This window comes from Pleurodeles waltl, chromosome 11, assembly GCF_031143425.1.
Source record: "Pleurodeles waltl isolate 20211129_DDA chromosome 11, aPleWal1.hap1.20221129, whole genome shotgun sequence".
Classification (NCBI taxonomy): Eukaryota; Metazoa; Chordata; class Amphibia; order Caudata; family Salamandridae; genus Pleurodeles; species Pleurodeles waltl.
In genome coordinates, this window is record NC_090450.1 from 898,623,921 (window position 1) to 898,643,367 (window position 19,447).

At 44.1% G+C, this 19,447-nt stretch overlaps 1 protein-coding gene across 1 annotated transcript in view; it reads right to left on the reverse strand.

The window, feature by feature from the left end:
* PTPN11 (protein tyrosine phosphatase non-receptor type 11) overlaps positions 1-19,447 on the reverse strand; it is a 477,212-nt gene that overhangs the window by 196,511 nt on the left and 261,254 nt on the right. The window contains exon 6 of the mRNA XM_069214808.1: positions 18,659-18,772. Coding sequence (XP_069070909.1) covers positions 18,659-18,772 — 114 coding nt within the window. The remainder of the gene's footprint in view (positions 1-18,658; positions 18,773-19,447) is intronic.

Sequence of the window (19,447 nt, forward strand, 5' to 3'; positions counted from 1 at the left end):
CCCACCCCCGGAGTCCTCCATTATGTGGTGTATTATTCTAGCATCTCATTGGTGTGTGGTGAGCTAATGCAACAATGTGCTTGATTTATCCCCCCACTCATACACCCACCGCACAGAGGGCATCCAGCATTAGCAGGCCACATTCATACAGAGTTGGTGTAGAGATGTTCTGTCAGGTTCTAGCTGGAGTTTCTCCGAATCACTTAGTGTTCCTGGGTTTTTCCATTCTCTAAATACTATTGATGCTTCATGCTCAGCAATTCAGCTATGTTTATTGTGATCATCCCCTCCCCCCTGAAAATAGGAGCAGGCCTCTCCGCTCATAGACGTCTTGCCTGCCTCACTTAAGGTCTCTACTGAGTCTACTGAGCCCTCATTCACCCCAATGAAAGTCCTGAATTTGTCAGGTAGCTAATCTGCAAATTTGTCATCTTGAAGGAACCAGGCAATAAGGCACCATATGGGACGATTACCACTGGGTACCATGTTAAAGTAAATCAGGACCGGTGCGTGATCTGATATCCTGCAAGGCAAGATCTGAGAACCTGTGCTCTGAAGGTGATCAGTAGGTGGCAAGAACAGATATTCGATGCGGGACAGTGACCCATGTGTAGCCAAGGCATGATAAAAGCCCAAACCTTCCAGGTGCCCACCCACCAGGCTTCACTAAGGCCAAGTCCCTGTGCCCAGTCCACTAAACTCCGGCTGCATCTCAGAGCGCCCCCTATCGACCCATACCAGCCTCCATGACCCACGATGTCACTGAAGTCTCCCCCCACCCCCAACTATGGTTATCCCCTGAGGGAGCGCCACCACCAAGTTCCTTAGGATTTTCAACGTGGTCTGGTGCATCACTGGGGAACATAAGTGCTCAGGTCATTGTAAGGAGTGCCTTCCATCATACCCTCTAACAGGATGTATCAGCCGTGGGTGTCACGTGTGACCCTGGTTACGGCCATTGGCAGTGATTTGTCTAGGAGGACAGATAACCCTGGGGATCCTCTAGTGTGTCCTGCAGGAAATATCCTATCATATCCACTGTGGGGGAGAAATTGACAGTTGTGGCCTCGTAAGTGTGTTTCCAGTAGTAGCACTGTCCCTTGGGTGTGTCGTTGTGAAAAATGAATCGCAGCACTCCCCCTCCCCACACCCCCCAAATACAGTCCAGAAGGCCATTAGCATTCCATGTCATAATTACTAGGGACTGAGGCATAGCTGGGCCAGCAGGAATAATTTGTGGTCATCGCAATGTATATTTTATTTATTAGCATAGTTACTCTAAACCATTGCATATTTGAAAAAGAAAATAACAATAAAACCTTACAAAACATTATAAGGCAATAAGACTGATTCAAAAAAACCTTTGCAAAGGTAATAAACAGTTGATGTTGCCGTAAATACATGAAGTATGTAATTATAAGTCCTATAAAGCATTTAGGAAACTTCTCTTGGTGTGCAGCTCCCTCAAGTTGCAAAATTGGTACACCAGCAAGTTAAAGGCAAAGAACTTGGTTCGTGAGCCGGCCCTTGACCACACACATGCAGGGTGCAGGAGGTCTGCAACTAAAACACATGCCCTTTCAAAAGACAGCAAAAAAAGCTGGACCTGTTTCGAGACGGACTTAGTTGGATGCTCGAAACATTCTTTCTGCAGTGTTTTTGGCCACCAATTTGAGAAATCGTACAAATGTGCAGCTCAATTGTGGATTGTCTGTGGCAAAGCAAGCCAACACAGCCTGCTGACGCCTGGGACATCTTGTTTGGGGTCAAGGGCAACAAGTTTTTATGTTTACTTTGTCCTTGGGACAAGTAGGCCCAACCCCCTGCAGCACAAACCCTTTGGTTGCTTGTTTACAGAGAGTGGAATTCTCTGCAGTTGAGGTAATGTTTTTCCAAAAGATAATGCTGTTCGAACTTGTATATATGGTTCATTATTTGAAAGCCTTCATTATTAGGGTGAGTGCTGTAAATAAATGTTTTAAGGTCACACTTCACTACTGACGTTGGTTCCAGTACAAAAAAAAAAAAAAACGTGTACACACATGTTTGAAAAGTTTAGGCTAAGAGGCTAAGTATAATGCTCCCAGAATGCTCTCTGATTATATGCAAATGAAGTGTCATTTAGTAAAATGTGTTGATGCATGCTAGTATTTCCCAAAAATATTTCTAATGGAAAATCAGTGTAACCATTTTCAACACGATTATGGGAAGCATGAAAATAAACAAACACTGACAAAGCCAACTGATCTGACATATTTTTATAAGTCTTTTAGTTTCATCAATGCGTGTCTTGTTTTGACATGGCTTTTGTAACACTTTATTCTTGTGGGAGCTACCAGGCACTCAACATTGTAACAAACATTGGCAAAACCCCCCCAAAAAGTTTTTGAACTCTTAAAGCACACGTTGCCACCAGCGGCATAACAAAGGCCCCGCAGCCGCCCTCCAGGGGGCCCCTCCAGCACAGCACCTGCCCTGAGTGAGTCTGGAGAGGGGGCTCCTCCATGTTCTTTGCAAAGGGGCACCCTCCAGTTTTGTTACGTCACTGATTGCCACTGTAGTTCCTGACACTGAACAAAACTACTTTGTGTGGCAATATGCTCCTTGTGGAAGAGCAGAATGCGATCGCTCACAGTTAAGCCAGCCGAAAGAGAGAGAAATAGAAGTTTAATAAAAACAAAATGTCTTTATTAACACCAGACCTAATTAGGGACCAAGACCCACATGCAGGTAGCTTTTTGCATGTCGCAAACAGCGACTTTCGCTGTTTGCGACATGCAAAAAGCACATTGCGATACACAAACCCAGTTTTGCGATTCAGTAACCTGGTTACCGAATCACAAAACGGGTTTGCAACTCGCAATTGGTAAGGGGTATTCCCTTCCTAATTGCAACTCGCAGTGCAATGTAGGATTGTTTTGTGACCGCGAACGCGGGCGCAAACCAATCGCAGTTTGCACCCATTTCAAATGGGTGCTAACACTTTCGCAAAAGGGAAGGGATCCCCATGGGACCCCTTCCCCATTGTGAATGTCACTGTAAACATTTTTTCAGAGCAGGCAGTGGTCCTACGGACCACTGCCTGCTCTCAAAAAAATGAAACGAAAACGTTTCATTTTTCGTTTTTGTTATGCATCTCGTTTTCCTTTAAGGAAAACGGGCTGCATTACAAAAACAAACAAAAAAAACTGCTTTATTGAAAAGCAGTCACAGACATGGTGGTCTGCTGTCTCCAGCAGGCCACCATTCGCGAGGAGGTCACAAATTGCGATCCACCTCATGATTATTCATGAGGTGGGCATTTGCGAAGCCCTTGCGAATCACAGATGGTGTCAAGGACACCATCCTACATTCGGATTTGCGACTCGCAATTTGCAGGTCACAAATCTGAACCTACCTACATGTGGCCCCAAATTCTTAAAGAAAGTCACAAAAGTGCACCCATGGTATATGTCGTACCCCTATAAAATATTTGTGAACTGTATTTTAGCATGGGTAAATACGATGTGTAGATTTGCTCATGTGAAAATCTATTGAGCATTTGCAAGTTCATTTTCCCTCCAGCCACTTTCTTCCCAACCCTGGAAGAAGTTCTAATTCTGCCATTGTCAGGAGTAAATGTCCAACCTTTCTTATTATGGGAAAATATTAGAGAGAAGCTGGTAAAAATCTTTAAAACATGCAGGTTAGTAGGTTTGCAGACTCAAAGGCATTCCAGCCCTGAAACTATTGCTTACTGCTTCCTCCAGCCCCAGTATGCAGATCTGCAGAAAGGTGGCAAAATAAGGAAATTGCTACAGTAGCGATTGAAACGCCAAGTATTCAAGCCCTACTATGGTAGTAGCCCTGGCATAATCAGACAGGCTATTAATTGCTGCCATAATTTGTCGACACACTACATGGCACCAAAGGGACAAGTAGATCTTTTTACAGGACAAGTAGATTTGAGAAGCAACCTGTCCCCTGGACAAGTAGATATTTTAATAAATTCCACACCCCTGTCCTTGGCTGTGCTGCATAAGCGGTAGGTCGTCCTTATGGATTCTCTCTGCCAAGGAGGTAGGTGCTGTGCACACAGTAGCAACCCCAGGCGATATTTCATGAACTGTTCCTTAATTGTTCATGAATAGCCTGAACAAAACAAAAATACCTTTGGGGGGCCAGTGTGCCATAAGAATTAAGTGTCATCCAACTGTGGGCGGTGGTGGCTAATACGCCTTTATCGTCCACCAGCGACAGAGACTTTGTTGATTCCCACACCAGCTTTTTAAACACAGCATTGTTAGTGGAAGAATCCCAGAGCTGGGACTCTCCAATCTTATGCAAGCTGTTCATGAGATAAGACCTGGCCAGTGAAGAGTCTCTCTGTTGCAGTTCTAGCCATTAATAGCGGTTAAGAGAATCAGGGGGAGCTTTCCTATTTGTATCCCAGCATATTATGAAGACTTCTTGCATTGCCAAGGTCATCCTTTGCAGTCCACTCCAGCCTGATCTGTGCTGGTGAGGTGTAGCTTGGTAGGCTAAAGACGATTCTATAAGCTCTTACTATGGTACTATCTAGAATTTTGTCATCCCTGTCCCTCTGGTGTTTGCTTCCATATTTTAGCTTTGGTACAAATGTGACTTGTATTACGCAAACTAAAGAAGATCGTATTGGCCCCTCCATTTTAGTCTTGAGGCGTTTTAGTGAGATTGCCAATGCAAGGCCTCTTCTACCAATTGGGTCTCTCTGGCGAGTAAACTGGCCCTCCTGGTCAACAATCATACCTAAGTATTTATATTTGGATACAGATTGTAGACATGTCTCACTCCAAAACCATGCATGTAATTTCCTGTCGTTTTTTTACGATCGTCATAGTTCGTGTTTTCTCAAAGTTGATGTTTAAGCCATTTGCCTCAGAAAAGTCCTGCATTGTAATAAGAAGGTCTGGCAGACCAGACTGTGCTTGCCTGACCAAGACTACATCATTGTCGGAAAGGAAGCTAGGAAGCATTAGGACTCCAAGCCTTGGAGCATGGGAGTTACAGGCATTAAGTGCCAGTGTCAGATCAGCCAGGAAGAGATTAAATAAGGTGGGCAGCAGGACCCCCCCCTGCTTGAGCCCCTTGTTTGTCAGTATGCGCCTTGATAAAAGTGAACCGTACCCTAGCTTTACCTGCACCCATGTATCGTTGGAGAGCCATTAAAAGGTCCAACAGACTACCAGCGATTCCATTAACGTGGCAGTTTGTTCCAGAGCTTACCAAGATTCACATGATCAAAGGCTGCTTTGAAGTCAATAAAGCAAAGATGTAGCAGCAGGTTTGATGTTTTTGCCTTATCAATTAGCAGTAACAAAGCCATAATATTTGTTACTATGCTGCAAGATTTTGAGAATCCAGTTTGATTGAGTGGTATTATCGATCTCTCTGTGGCCCACATCACACAGTGTTTCTGCAAAAATATTTAGCCTCACTGTCTATAAGGGCTACTAATCAACTAAGCAATTTGTCCCCAACCACCTGAGGGATGCTGCCGGCAAAGGTGCATCTTGTAGGGACCACTAGCTGGGATCCTGTCGGGGGGGATAGAGATCCCGTCCAAAGTGGATACAAGGCATAGCAGAAAAGGACAATCTGAACACAAACATGTACAACAAATCCTTCAAACCACCCCCCCCCCCCAATTCTCCCCTCCCTATACTTCCCACCCCAGATAAGCATCTGTCGCCCATCACCACAAAATAATAGAACAAACTATTCAAATAAGGGGGGTAGATATATCAAAGCAGGCCAAGAAGTCCCCCGCTAGCCACCCCTATAAACCGCGCTTACTGAATAAGTTACGTATCTTTGGTAACACATTGTCTGGTAGAGACTTTATCTTGCTGCAGATTCCTTACCTTTCGAATTTCCTAGCGTCAGCTTAGAATCCAGAACTTTTGCAGAGCAATACCCTTGCGCGTGCTGTCAGGTGGTGTCGTCGACATCCCTGGATCAGTCTGTGACGTCACGGTTGCCAATAAAGGCACCAACCAGGTGTGCGAATGTCAGTTTCCTTTCCACGAACTTCCACGCTAGGAGCACGGAGCCATGGAAAGAACTTTCAGATTGTCTGTGCCAAAAAACTAGGGCCCTGAAAGGGGCAATCCCTCACCCTAGCAGAAGTGCCCGCAGAGCGCGGAAGCATGGGCGGGTGTGAGGAATCTGCAGCTAGATTGAGTCTCTACCAGGTAATGCATTACCAATGGTAAATAACTTGTTCATCTGATAGAGACTTCTAGCTGCAGATTCCTTACCCAAGCCATAACTTTCTGCGTTCTTCTCACACTAAAAAGTCCTGGCGGACCGAATGGGCAAAGTGCCCGTCTCTGCGGAGCTGATTGTCCAGGCAGTAATGTTTTGTGAACATGTGCAAGGACACCCACGTTGCTGCCTGACAGATGTCCAGGACTGGAACACCCATGCTAATGCAGTGGTAGCAGCCGTGTCCCTGGTGGAATGAGCTCTCAAGACCTCAGGAGGCTGCTTCTTGGCCAGCGCATAGCAGATCTTAATGCACAGAATGACCCAGTGCGAAATGGTTCACTTCTGCACTGCCCGAACTTTCTTTGCTACCACGTCCCCAACAAAGAGTTGGTCATCCACCCAGAACTCTTTTGTGCGGTCAAGGTAGAATGACAACACTCTTTTAGGATCCAGCTGGTGGAGTCCCTCCTCTTCTTTAGAGGGATGCCGTAGAGCAAAGAAGGTGGGCAGGGTGATGTTCTTACTCAGGTGAAATGGGGTCACCACCTTGAGGAGGAAAGAGGCATGAGTTCTAAGTACCACATTGTCTGGATACATGGTGAGATAGAGCGGCTTAGATGAGAGGGCCTGCATCTCATTCACCCTCCTGGCAGATGTTACTGCCACTAAGAAGGCTGTCTTGATGGTGAGCAGCCAGAGGGACCAGTTGTGTAAGGGCTCAAAGGGAGCACACGAGAAATGTGAGGACCAGATTTAAGTCCCACTGAGGCATGACAAAGGGTGTAGGAGGATACATATGTACAAGCCTCTTGAGAAATCTGTGTACAACAGGTGATTTGAATAACAAAGGCTGATTGGGCATCCGAAAGACACCGATAAGGCGGAAAGATACCCTTTTAGAGTGCCCCATGCAGATCCCTGCTGGGCAAGGGATAAGACAAAGAGAAGAATGCTAGAGAGAGAAGCAGAAAGAGGATCAGTAGATCTTTCTGTACAATAATATTCAAAGCGTTTACAATGGTAGGAGTATACGATCTTGGTGGACGGACACCTGGCTGCCAGGATAACTTTACAGACTTTGGGATGAAGGGCGAAAGCTGTCAACTGCCGCCGTTCAATCTCAACGCAAGAAGGTGCAGAGTTGACAGGTTTGGATGGAGAACCTTTCCCTGCTGCTGCGACAGAAGATCTTCCCGAAGAGGCAGCCTGATTGGAGGATTGATGCTCATTTTCAGAAGCTCGGGATACTAAACTCTCCATACCCAGTCCAGAGCCACCAGAATTATTTGGGCCAAGTCGTTCTTGATCTTCTTGAGATCTCTGGGCAGAAGTGGTATGGAAGGAAAGGCATACAAGAAGCCTGAGCTCCACTCATAATGAAAAGCGTTGCTGCTCAAGTGCAACCTTAGAACCTCCAACACACAATACTGCTGACATTGCGTGTTCTCTGTGGAGGCAAACAGATCTAACCAAGGCTCTCCCCACTGCTGAAAGAGTCCTTGTGCCACCTCTGGATGGAGATGCCACTTGTGATCTGCTAGGCATCGACAACCGAGTTTGTCCGCCCTAGTGTTCAGAGAACCTGCCAAGTGTTGAACCACCTGGGTTATGTCCTGCTGTTCCAGCCACGTCCGGAGATGCAAGGCCTCTTGACAAATGGTCAACGACCCCACACCACCCTGCTTGTTGCAGTACCACATTCCGGTGGTGTTGACCGTGAACACCTGCACCATCTTCCATTTTACAACAGGAAGAAATGCCTTCAATACCAGTCAGATCGCCTGCAACTGCAGTAAATTGATATGGAGTCCAGAGTTCTCTGATCTCCACCTCTCCCAGATGGCCGCCCCATCCCAGAAGTGATGCATCTGTCACTACTGTGAACTCTGATTGGGAAGGGGAGAGAAGTCTGCCTCTGACCCAATCCCAGTTCATTAACCACCACTGCAGATCTTTTGCAGTTCCCTCTGAGATCTGAACCATGTCGGTGAGATTTCACTGATGCTGTGCCCATTAGAACTTCAAGTTCCACTGCAGAGCCTTCATATACCATCTGGCATGTTTTACTAACAGGATGCATGGAGGCCATTAGGTCCAACAGCCTCAGGTTCTGTCTCACCAAAATCGAGGTTAAAGGATGAAACATCAGAATCATAACCTGAATATCCTGGAATCGCTGCTCGGGGGGATAGGCCTGAAACTATACTGTGTCCAGAACAGCTCCGATGAAGGGGAGATTCTGAGAGGGAGTCAGGTGTGACTTTGTCATGTTTATAGTGAACCCCAGCGAATGCAGGAGGTTCGCTGTAGTCTGAAGGTGGATGACAACAGCCTGGGGAGAAGGAGCCTTCAATAGCCAGTCGTCGAAGACTGAAACCCCTAACTTGCGCAGATGAGCTTCTACCACCACCATCACCTTGGTGAACACCCGAGGGGCACTAGTAAGGCCGAAGGGTAGCAATGTAAACTGAAAGTGCCTGTGGCTTTCCTCGAATTGCAAGTAGCACCTGTGAGCAGGCAGGATGGGAATGTGGAAATATGCATCCTGCAAGTCCAACGCTACCATCCAGTCTCTTTGGTCTAGTTCAGGCAAGACCTGAGCCAGAGTGAGCATTTTGAATTTCTCCTTTTTGAGGAACAGATTGACGACTGCATTGGCTGGCGGGTCTCCAACTTACCGATACTGCAACCAATTCCCCACCCTGGATACTACATCTCTTTCACCCCCTTACTAGGCCACGGCCCCCTGCAGAGCTACTGCTTAAGGTGGCTCACTGCTGTTACCGAAGGTCCCTGCCTCTCACAAGTAACACTATTCCCTACGCTCCAGCCCTGGCCTTACTGGGTGTGCAGCGTGGCACACATCTGCCTTTGGTGTCTTTGCTCTTATCACAACTAAAGATCTTGAGAGTCCTGTCAAAGTGTGCACCATAAGGCCATTAAAGAGCGAGAGGCTAAACTCTTTGTGGCCAGCGGCAACACTGGGGAAAACTACAATCCTGGCCATAGGGCACACTGGGTCCTTGGCATGCAGCTGATCTGCACACTCTAGGTGATCTCTACAGCGGGGTGTTCTGATTCAGTTTGCCGAGCTCTCGACGGAGACGGGGCTGCCATCAAGGCAGTTTCTTTTGTACAATTTGCTACTGCAGGAACTATCGCACAGATGGAGAGATATGGCCTCCGAGCCTCCCACACACCTACTGGTGCAATACTTGCAAGTTCTGGGACAAGGTAGACACCTGATTTGATGGTTCACTGATGCGCTTAGAGCACTTACAGAGAATGCACACACTACTTTACAAGCCAGTTGGGAGGGTGATCTAGCAAGACCTCTCACTGATACCGCTTGGTCAGAGGCACTATCCAGTCATACTAATGTCCCAAGTAATGCCAGATTCCGGCTTATTCAATTTTACATATTACACAGAGCTTACCTCGCGCCAGCCCGCATTAACAGATATTTTAACCGTGTGGATTCTGCTTTCCCTCGTTGCAATTTAATTGGGGCGGACTTCCTTCATATGTTCTGGTCCTGTCCCTCCTTAAGCATTTGTTGGCACAGAGTTACTTCATCCCTATCCAACTATACGTCGCACCCATTGCAGCTAGATTGCGGGTTCTGTCTCCTGGACCTTTTCCAGAGGGCCAAAAAGCATAAAGTATCCACAATATTCCTTGATCTGGGTCTTCTGGCAGCCAAGCGTCTCATTACTAAAAGGTGGAAGGCCACCGAATTTACCATCGGCACTGGCTTGGAGGCACTCCTTTATGGTATAGGCAGAGGCGGAGGGGGTGGCGCTGCGACGTGAGGATGCTATGGGCATGCGTAAATATCCCCTCTCCACTAGCTGGGATGAGATGTTGGCTCAGTTGCAGGGGGAGGAACCAGATGCAGTTGCTGATGATATAGTGCCACCCGACTCCGAGCTGGTACCCGCTTCATAAAGCTATATGCTTTATCTATCACCTGGTCATTTATTCGTATACTTTCCCTCCTGGGCCTCTGCTGCCTCCGCTTGAATATTACTAATCTAATGTTTCTGTGTTGGTGCGAACACGAGTGAAGTTATGGAGATGCTGCCATACTGTGAGTCCCCTGGACAGTGGGAGCGGGGTGGGGGGTTGTGAACGGGCTCTACGTTTTGTTACAAGTTCTTTTATATTAAGTAATTCTTTTTTTTCCACTGTTGTTGCGCCTGCAAATACATCAATAATTTCCTATATGAAGGAACTCGTTTATGCCAGAACTGGGCTGTCCCTAGATCCGTTGAAAGTAGCTCACGGACCCTACGTAATCACCTCATGCATGATATTGTTTTCCAGTACATTCTTCATTCTTTACAACCTTAAAATAGCTGTGTATATTGATCTCGCCCCTATTACTTTCTTGCACTGGCTGTATTTCACTGTTTCCCCCACATGGAGTTCGAATGTATAAATAGTAAGATTGCTACCTTTGACTGACAAATATAAATGCCTACCAAATCTGTACGGTATAAACTGACGCTATGTTAAATGGATAAAATCAATAAAAAGATTTAACTAAAATGAGGGCCCAGTTACCACAAAGGGCCAAGGAGAATAGTATCTAAGCTCCTAATGGTGAGTGTGTAGGTAGTTCAGTTTATCTTATGTTTAACTGGAGTAACATGCACTTCAAAGTAGAGGCCAGACTACAGAGATCATACTAGTGTGTTGGCTTTAAGTTGCCGTTATTCAACACGTCAGAATCTACTGTCTAACTCATAGTAGAAATATCAAAGTAAAACTATGCAATTAAAACGACCCTTTGATGGACACAGATTTATGAGAGTAAGATATCTCAAGCTAAAGACTAGAAGGTTTTGTAGGAATTAAGAGCATAGTAGGCACAAACAATACAACAAAAGGAAGCGTTAAAATGTAATTCTTTGAATTATACTGCAACTGTTATGGGATATATATATATTATCTACCTTTCAAAAAAATTTATATTTTCTTACACAAAAGCAACACAAAATCTTAATTTTAGTGAGGAATAAATTGATGTCCCACAAATCCAGAATAGGGAGAAGGCTGTTGTTCTTTTTGGGTATCGGAAAGTAGCGGGAATAACAACCACTGCCTACTGCTGATATCGGGACTCTTTCTATGGCTCTCTTGGCCAAGAGAGCTGCAACTTCCTTGTGGAGCAAAACCAAGTGATCCTCCATCAGCCGGTCTTTTGAGGGAGGCATTGAGGGAGGGAAAGACTGCAATGGGAGGGTATAGCCCTTCTGTATGATCTGCAAGACCCATTTGTTCAATGTTATGGACTACCAGCGAGGGTGATGAAATTGAATCCTCCCTCAAACTGGAAGATGTCCTGGCAAACCTCATTGACATGCCCATGCACAGTCTAGCAGAATCACACTGGAAGGGCTTTGAACGCTTGTGAGGAGGGGGGCTGGGTGGTGTACCGTGACTGGTCTGTGGATGGCGTTGTGTTGCGCCCCTTCCAAAACCTTCACAGGGGCGAAAGACAGACTATTGGTGAGGGGTTGCTGAAAGGACCAAAGTCTTGGCCGTAGCCCGTAAGTTCTTGAAGTGCTCCAGCGCTGAGTCTACCTTTCTGACAAAAAGGCCGGACCCATCGAAGAGCATGTCCAAGAGGTTTGCCAGGACATCTTCCAAAAAGCCAGAGGAACGTAGCCAGGCACTGCATCGAGAAGGGCCACTGTTGAGGAAATTACCCTGCCCAGCAAGTCCGTCACGTCCAAACCACACCTGATGGTAAACTTGGCTCCCCCACCTTTGACTACCTGTGAGAGAGTAACCCGCACGTCCTCCAGGACCTGAAGCAGCACCTGAGCCACCATATCCCATAAAGTATGGGAAAAACGGCCTAATAGGCATGAGGTGTTTACCGACCTCAATGCCAGGCTGGAGGAAGGAAACACCTTCTTCCCTAATTGATTCAGCCGCTTGGATTTCCTATCCGGGAAAGCGGACGGAAGGCGCCATGGGAAGTGGAGGCCTGGACCACCAAGCTCTTCAGGGAGGGGTGTTGAGTGAGGAAGCTAGGGTCACCCACAGAGGAGCGATGGCATATTGCCCTATTTACAGGCACCCATGTGCTGGGTTTGGACCACGTACCCAGCAGAACATCAGTGAGGGTTTCATTAAAGGGCAACATCGGTTCCAATGAGGAAACCCCCGGCTGAAGCACCTCTGCCAAGAGGTTAGTCCTGACTGGCACCATTAGGAGATCTAGGTCAAGGACTTCTGCTGCCCTACGTGCCACCATTGCATACAATGCACCCTCCTCCGTAGCCACAGTAGGAGGTGAGAGTATGCCAATATCTGGAGAAGTGCCCAGTCCACTGGCCTTGAGTGAGATGAAGAGGACTTAGGTCTCCTGGAGGGGTTCTGTGACCTCCTCCTCCACCGGGACTGTGACTTCCAAGGAGTTGCGCCCGCCGACGTCCCTTCCGCGCCACCATTAGCTTCAGGGACCACTCCCTCAAAGCTTTCAGAGTCATGTCCTGGCAGTCCGTACATGACTTCAAGCCATATCTGGTGGGGGTCCATCACCGACATGAACCCTGTCTTCCTCGTTGTCATCTGCACGAACGATAAAAGTCTTGACAAAAAGGTCGAAAAAGGCCTGTCAAAAAAGACAGAGGGTAGCTCTATTCTGGATCTGCGCTTTAACCAGCGCGGAAGGAAAAGAACTGATGTACGTGTGGCTGGGTGGTGCCTTTGTAGGCGACTGTGACGTCACAGACGGCTCCAACGATGCCGTGCAGATCTGAGCAACACCACCTGCAAGGGTACTGCTCTGCAAAAGTTCTGGATTTTAAGCTGATGCCAGGAAATTCTAAAGGTAAGGAATCTGCAGCTAGAAGTCGCTATCAGATAAATCCATGTCAGGATACAATAGTGCATATTGTAGGGACCACTAGCAGGAATGCTGTCAGGGGGCATAGGATACGATTTATCCTTCCAAAGTGGATACAAAGCAAAGCAGAAGAGTACAAACTGAACTCAAACCTGTACAACAAATTCTTCACATTTTCTCCCATCCCCAATTCTCCTCTCCCTATACTTACCATCCCGGATAAGCATCTGTCGCCCATAACCAACAAAATCACAGAACGAACTATTCAAATAATGGTGGTGAATATATCAAAGCATGCCAAGAAGTCCCCTGCTCACCACCCCTATTTACTGGGCTTATTAATACCATGTCAGGATACCATAATGATGGCATGTTGAAATTATCTGAGTTGCAAATGTGCAAAGTTTTCCTGAGTTCAAGTTCACGGGTAGGCCGGGGTTGCATTGAAATGCAGAATTAGCATTCTTTGATTGATGTTCTTTTTCACACTCGGACTCTGAATTGACATCCACGTCAAGATCTTCTGTTTGCCGTCAATTTGATCTCTTTCTCTGGTGCTTGCCTTTTGGTCTCCGGAGCCTCAGTTAGGTATGCAAGTCAAGTTAGAAGGGCCCCAGGGAAGGGGCAGCTTGGGCGCAAGTGTGCGCTGCTCAGTAAGCCATGTCCATGATTTCTTTAGGGAGTCAAAGAAGATTGTTTTGGAGTGATGGACCACTCGTAGTTTAGCGGGGTACAGGAGCATGTAAAGTTCCCTGCATGGACTGCAGTTTGACTTTATTTTGGTCAAACTGGTCCCCTGAGCAATTTCAAATGGAAACTGAAGACCTGGCTTTTTACCACCCCTGATTCACTCTGCTATTCTTTGACCTGATGATTTATGATTTCAGTCCAGCTTTACAATGGAGTAGTTTATCAGCAAAGCGCCAGGATGCTACTTGGGGATTGGCAGTTCATTCATTCATCCACTCATTCATTCATTCATTCAAAAGACATTGTGCCTGCACCATATGGGGAAAAACCGTGAACATCACAATGCGACTCGATTGGAATGGCAAGTCTTTAGTGAGGTGGGAGCCCTTCAGGATGCATCACAGTCCTCTGTAGTTTAGAAAGAGTGCCCTGGGGTCGCAAGGGGGTTCTGGGTGAGGGAGTGGGGTGTCCGTTCAATAACAGGAGGAAAGGCTGGATCAGTCAATCCAGGACCAAATTAATTGTTTAAGGAAGTGTTCAGAGATTGGACCCTCAGACCCTTGGGGGAGCCTAATGAAACAGAGATTGTTACGGCGGGCCCTATTTTCAGCATCCTCCGCATGGTCTCGAAGGGTATTTGTGTCATGGGATGGTCGGGTTAACTCTAAAGGGAGGCGTTTGATAGTGTCTTCCAGGATTGAGGTTCTTTCCATGGCTGCTGAAACCCTCTCAACTGTTTGACGAAGGTCCTGACGAAGCAGGGCCACAACATCTCCCACTTCCCCATTTTTATTCTCCAGTAGTGTTTTAGATTGGTGAATGGCTTGCAGTATGACAGACGTGATTTTCCCATTCACTGGAGTGTCAGTCCGATGGGCACTCTCCAGGATTCTCTTCACTCCTCCTAGTGGAGCTATGTATTTGTCCATCTTGGCCTGGCATGTTGGACCTGTGTCGTGGCCCATAGCTCTGTCCAAAATTGTAGGTGCAGGTCCGTGCTGTGTTAGAATTCCGAGTTACAATGTAATGTTTCATGGGGTGAAGGGAGAAGCAGGAGGGGGGAGTGGGGATGGGGGGACTGGCACACACGACCACTACTTACAAAAAAAAACGACTTCTCCTTTACAAATCCATTACTATAATTCTATCCCTACTTCAAACTCTCCCCTTTTCAAACACATCCCTATAATTCTCCCCCTATTCCAAACTATTACTAAACATGTATGAAATGAAGAGTACAGACCTAACACACCAGTTCCCAGTTTGTGGGTACAGACCTAACACAGCCAATGCACAAAAAAAACAAAAAGACAGAATAAATAATAAATTACTAACCTATTAACAAGCTACTCGCCGAAAAATTATTTAAATGCCTTGTCCTAGCTGCTCCAGCCAGATAACCAACAAATGTTTTGTGGTAGAAGCAGATGCCTCAGATCATGCCATAGGAGCAGGCTTGATGCAAACTAACACGGATGGGGATGAAGTTAGCATTGCTTTTTTTACTCAAGGAAATTGTAGCTGACTCAACATGATTTTCTGTATATTGAAATGTTACGGAGATTTCCATGCCGAAATCTTTAGTTTATCAATATCACCCTGTTTCTCTGAATTTCGTTCTATTCTCATTGTCAGGACTGTGTTTACAAACATACACTTGAGGAAAAGCACAGAGGCTATATAGATGACCATAATTGAAGTTTCTGATTATATCTGTAAATACCTTGAATACAATCTTTTGTTCACAGATTCAACTTTCAAATTAACTGCATTTTGAATGTACCTCCCTCTTAATCTATCTTTTAAAATGCAGTTCAACACCACTACCAAATTGAATGACGAATCAAAATACAAATGAGGCCCCCTCTTCTAGGGGTGGCCAATGTGACATCATCATGAACAACCATAAGGAGCTGGAGCCATCAACAATGAAACTTGAATAAGTGAGCAATTCCAATGTATAGTGCTTGCACAACCTCATTAGAATATAGACTTAAGAACAGAGACTCTATGGCACAAATGTTTACAACAAAGACAAACAGCAAGCAGGTCCAAATCTATTTCTATCTGTACTATTGCAATATTGTTTGGCGTAGGCATCATCACAGAATCAATCAACATGAGTTTAAGCAATTAATTAATTATATTTACATAAGAAATATTTTACAGATACATAAAGAGAACATGGAAATCAAACATTCCCTTTCTACACAATGCTCAATAATAGAGATTTACTAAGTTCATATAATGATGAAAAATGACAATGAGATGAGCATAATTGGAGCCATAAAATAAATGGGCCAGCACTGATATCATTCTAGCATCAATGTTGAATCAGGAGCTGACAACAAGCTATTACATTGTACCAGATAATAATAACACACTTATATTTCTGATTTACACAAAATGCTCTATATTCCTCAGGGAAAATCCGAAGTGTGCTTGGCAAATAATGGAATGAAAATTGAAATGAGACTGACTAAAAGAAAGCAGATATCCAGCAACCAAAAAGGACTAGTGAGGTTGTATCCAACATTATATGTAGCTATTGCTCCTGGGACCCAACAATCCTAAAATATGCCCAAATATTAGCTAAAGTCTGAAAAGCGGATAGTATAGTTTGATGTAGTAAATAAATCCTTCCTCAGAACATGTGCATAGAAATATGGTTAATGTAAACAAATGAAAAAGGTGCATGGAATGAAAGAAGGTGAATTTGACGATCCATGCTAAAAATTGCTTAATCTAATTGGAGAAATAAATCAGTTTCACAAACGGAACAATTTTTTTTTTTTTAAATACAATATGAAAATGAGAAAATTTCAAATAATGTGAAAAGTAAGGCTTTTTTGCCGCCTTCCTTGAAATCGGTTTGTTTTCCTAGTTACTCTTTGAAATGTCCTGTATCGGTAAATACAAGGCTTATACAGTCTTTGTAGGTGACATATATAACAACGCAATCAGTTAGATGCAAGTAATTGCAAACCTTTCATTTATCATTTGATTCAATCATCTTTGTAAATATTTATGGTATAAAAAGTGAAGGTCAAGTTGATAAAGGGTGTGTGCAGGCTTTTTGATAATTTGGTACTATTTCCAAGCCCATACAAATTGAATGCCTGGTCTACTGTTGGTCCACCCTTTTTCTTAAACCCCTTAGATAATTTGATTAAAATCCATCTATTCTAGCCGACTGAACAAACAATTAAGAATGATAGTGTCAAAAAGTCGCACACTAAAATTGGTTGAGAAGATAGATCCCTACTACCATCATTTTTATATTCAGACACAATATAATCTCATTCAAATGCCCATGAGAACCATCTACTTGGGTAGTATTCATATACACTGCAGCTATAACATCAAAGAGCACAATCGTGTTAAATTATCCTCTAATAGGATAAAAGAGGCAAGGGCTCTGTACATCAAGCTAAGGAAATGGACTTTAAAATCTTGCATTGCTAGCACTACACTCATGCTTGTATATAAATGATGTTTGTGAACTCATCTGGCGAAAGTAAGAAAAACTATAGTGAAATGGTCACATAGGAACAAATGTTGGGGTCCTGGGTGAGGTGTTCAAGGACTGGGACTATTGATGGTTCACGGAGGTTATTGAAAACAGACTTCATTTTGTTTAACGCCTTAACAATGAAGGTAGGTCTCAGAAAACTATTGAGTGTGGCATACAAAATTACTAAATTGACACCGGCAGCTACATGAAAGAAGAACATTTACTGAATAAGTCGGAATGAACAGGAAAAAAAGTTTGAATGAACAGAAAAAAAGTATAGGACAGTTTGGTTCTAAATTTGTGGTAAACAATAAAGCTACCTTATCGAGGAACATATGTAGCTAACCCAGAAAGTCTCCTTGCACTTACTCAAGTCTTGATGCCTGCTTCCGTGACACTCCAGCCACAAGGGCACTTTTTCCTTAGTCAAGTACTGGTTTCCCATACCTAATATTTCACTTATTTGGAGACTTACAAAAGGGTATTTCTCTCAGTTCTTACTATTTTGCAGTCAGCTCTACAAAATTCTGCTTGTTTGCTATTCATGTTTGGATTCAGAAAAGTATAATCAACCTTAATGTAATAATGCCAAGTTTTGAGACCTGATGACAGTTAAATCACTGCTTTTTAATTTGATGATTTGGGTTCAATACCCAAACTGGTCTGGAGTGGTCAGACATTTAGGTGATCAGCTCACTGATAAACTGGGACTGACCTGAAGTTTAAGTAATATCCAAGCCCTCCCACGTGCAGCTAAGAAATTTAAGGCAATTCTTCAATTTTTGCCTAGATATAAAAAAAATACATCCGGTAATTATGTTCATTTTATCAGTCGTACCTAGGATTACTTCAACATCTTATTAGATTACGCTAGTAATCTAGTTAGTAGCTAGTTTTGGTACCACAGCATAATGGTGTTCGCTTATATTAAGTGTTCTGCACTGCTTAATGGCTACCAATTAGCCAGCAATTAAAGTTTAAAGCTCGTATTGTAATTTACAAAGTAATGCATCGACCCTTCCCCACATTCTATACCAGTAAAACTGTAATACCTCAGGACTCAGCCCAAAAGGTGTAATGAGAGTCATGGCCACCTCCTTATGAACAATGATTCCAGCTTTTCTGAGGCTGCAATCCAACTACCTCATCTTCCTTGAACAGCTAAAAACCTGGCCGTTCCCCAGCACCCGAAAAACAAACAGTTTCTTTTCTTACTAGTAGCATATTTTCTGTCATACAAATCACAAAGATGCCCGTGGGTAGAAGTATGCTTTGCATGACAAATACATTTAGTAACTTGTCTACAAGAATCACATTCAAAAGACAATAAGAAACATGTTAAAATAAAATTGTAGCTGACTTACCTCAAACTCTTCCCAAAAACCTTGCTTCACCTTGTCTGTTGTCTCTGCTAGCTTGCTTAATTCTTTCACGCGGCTTTCAATTTCAGCAGCATTGATACGTGTTGTGTTCAGTGGCTAGTGGAAACAGAATATAAAACCTATTATGTAAAAAGATAAATAAAGCACAGCATGGTTCTCCTTCCCACAAGATTCGATTAGTTCCTGTTATAATAGAAATGCAGTGACGTCAAGTTTAGGAAGATGACTGAAAATAAACTTATGTTAGCAAGAATTAAATTACAGGTAATAATATCAGAAATAAAACAAACATGTCAACAAACAATAAATAGTTGATATTCTGTATAGCTACCTTAGAACTGTTGCTTGAAAAAAGGTTCTTCTGTTAAATAGTTTTAAATGTTTGAGGTTTACCACAGGAGTTTGTAACACAGGAGTTGGTTGGACCTTGTTACAACTTTCGTTGTACTGGTATTAACGGTCCAGAGGGCTTTTAGTTTTTTGTATTTAACAATAACTGTCTTATGATAAGGATACAAAATGTCAAGAATCCAATGGTATTTTAACAATCAGTGCTCAGAAATTTAAAACATGTGGTCACTGCCACTATAAAACAATAATTAACATTCACAGTATACATTCTGAAAGTCATTTAACTAACAGTAGCATAATGGAATTTGACAAGGAATCCAAATTCACACGATACAGCACTTCACAACTCCATAAAAGTAACTTAGTTGTAATACTTTTTGTCAATCTTGGAAAATTTATTTGAATCCCTGAATAAAGGAT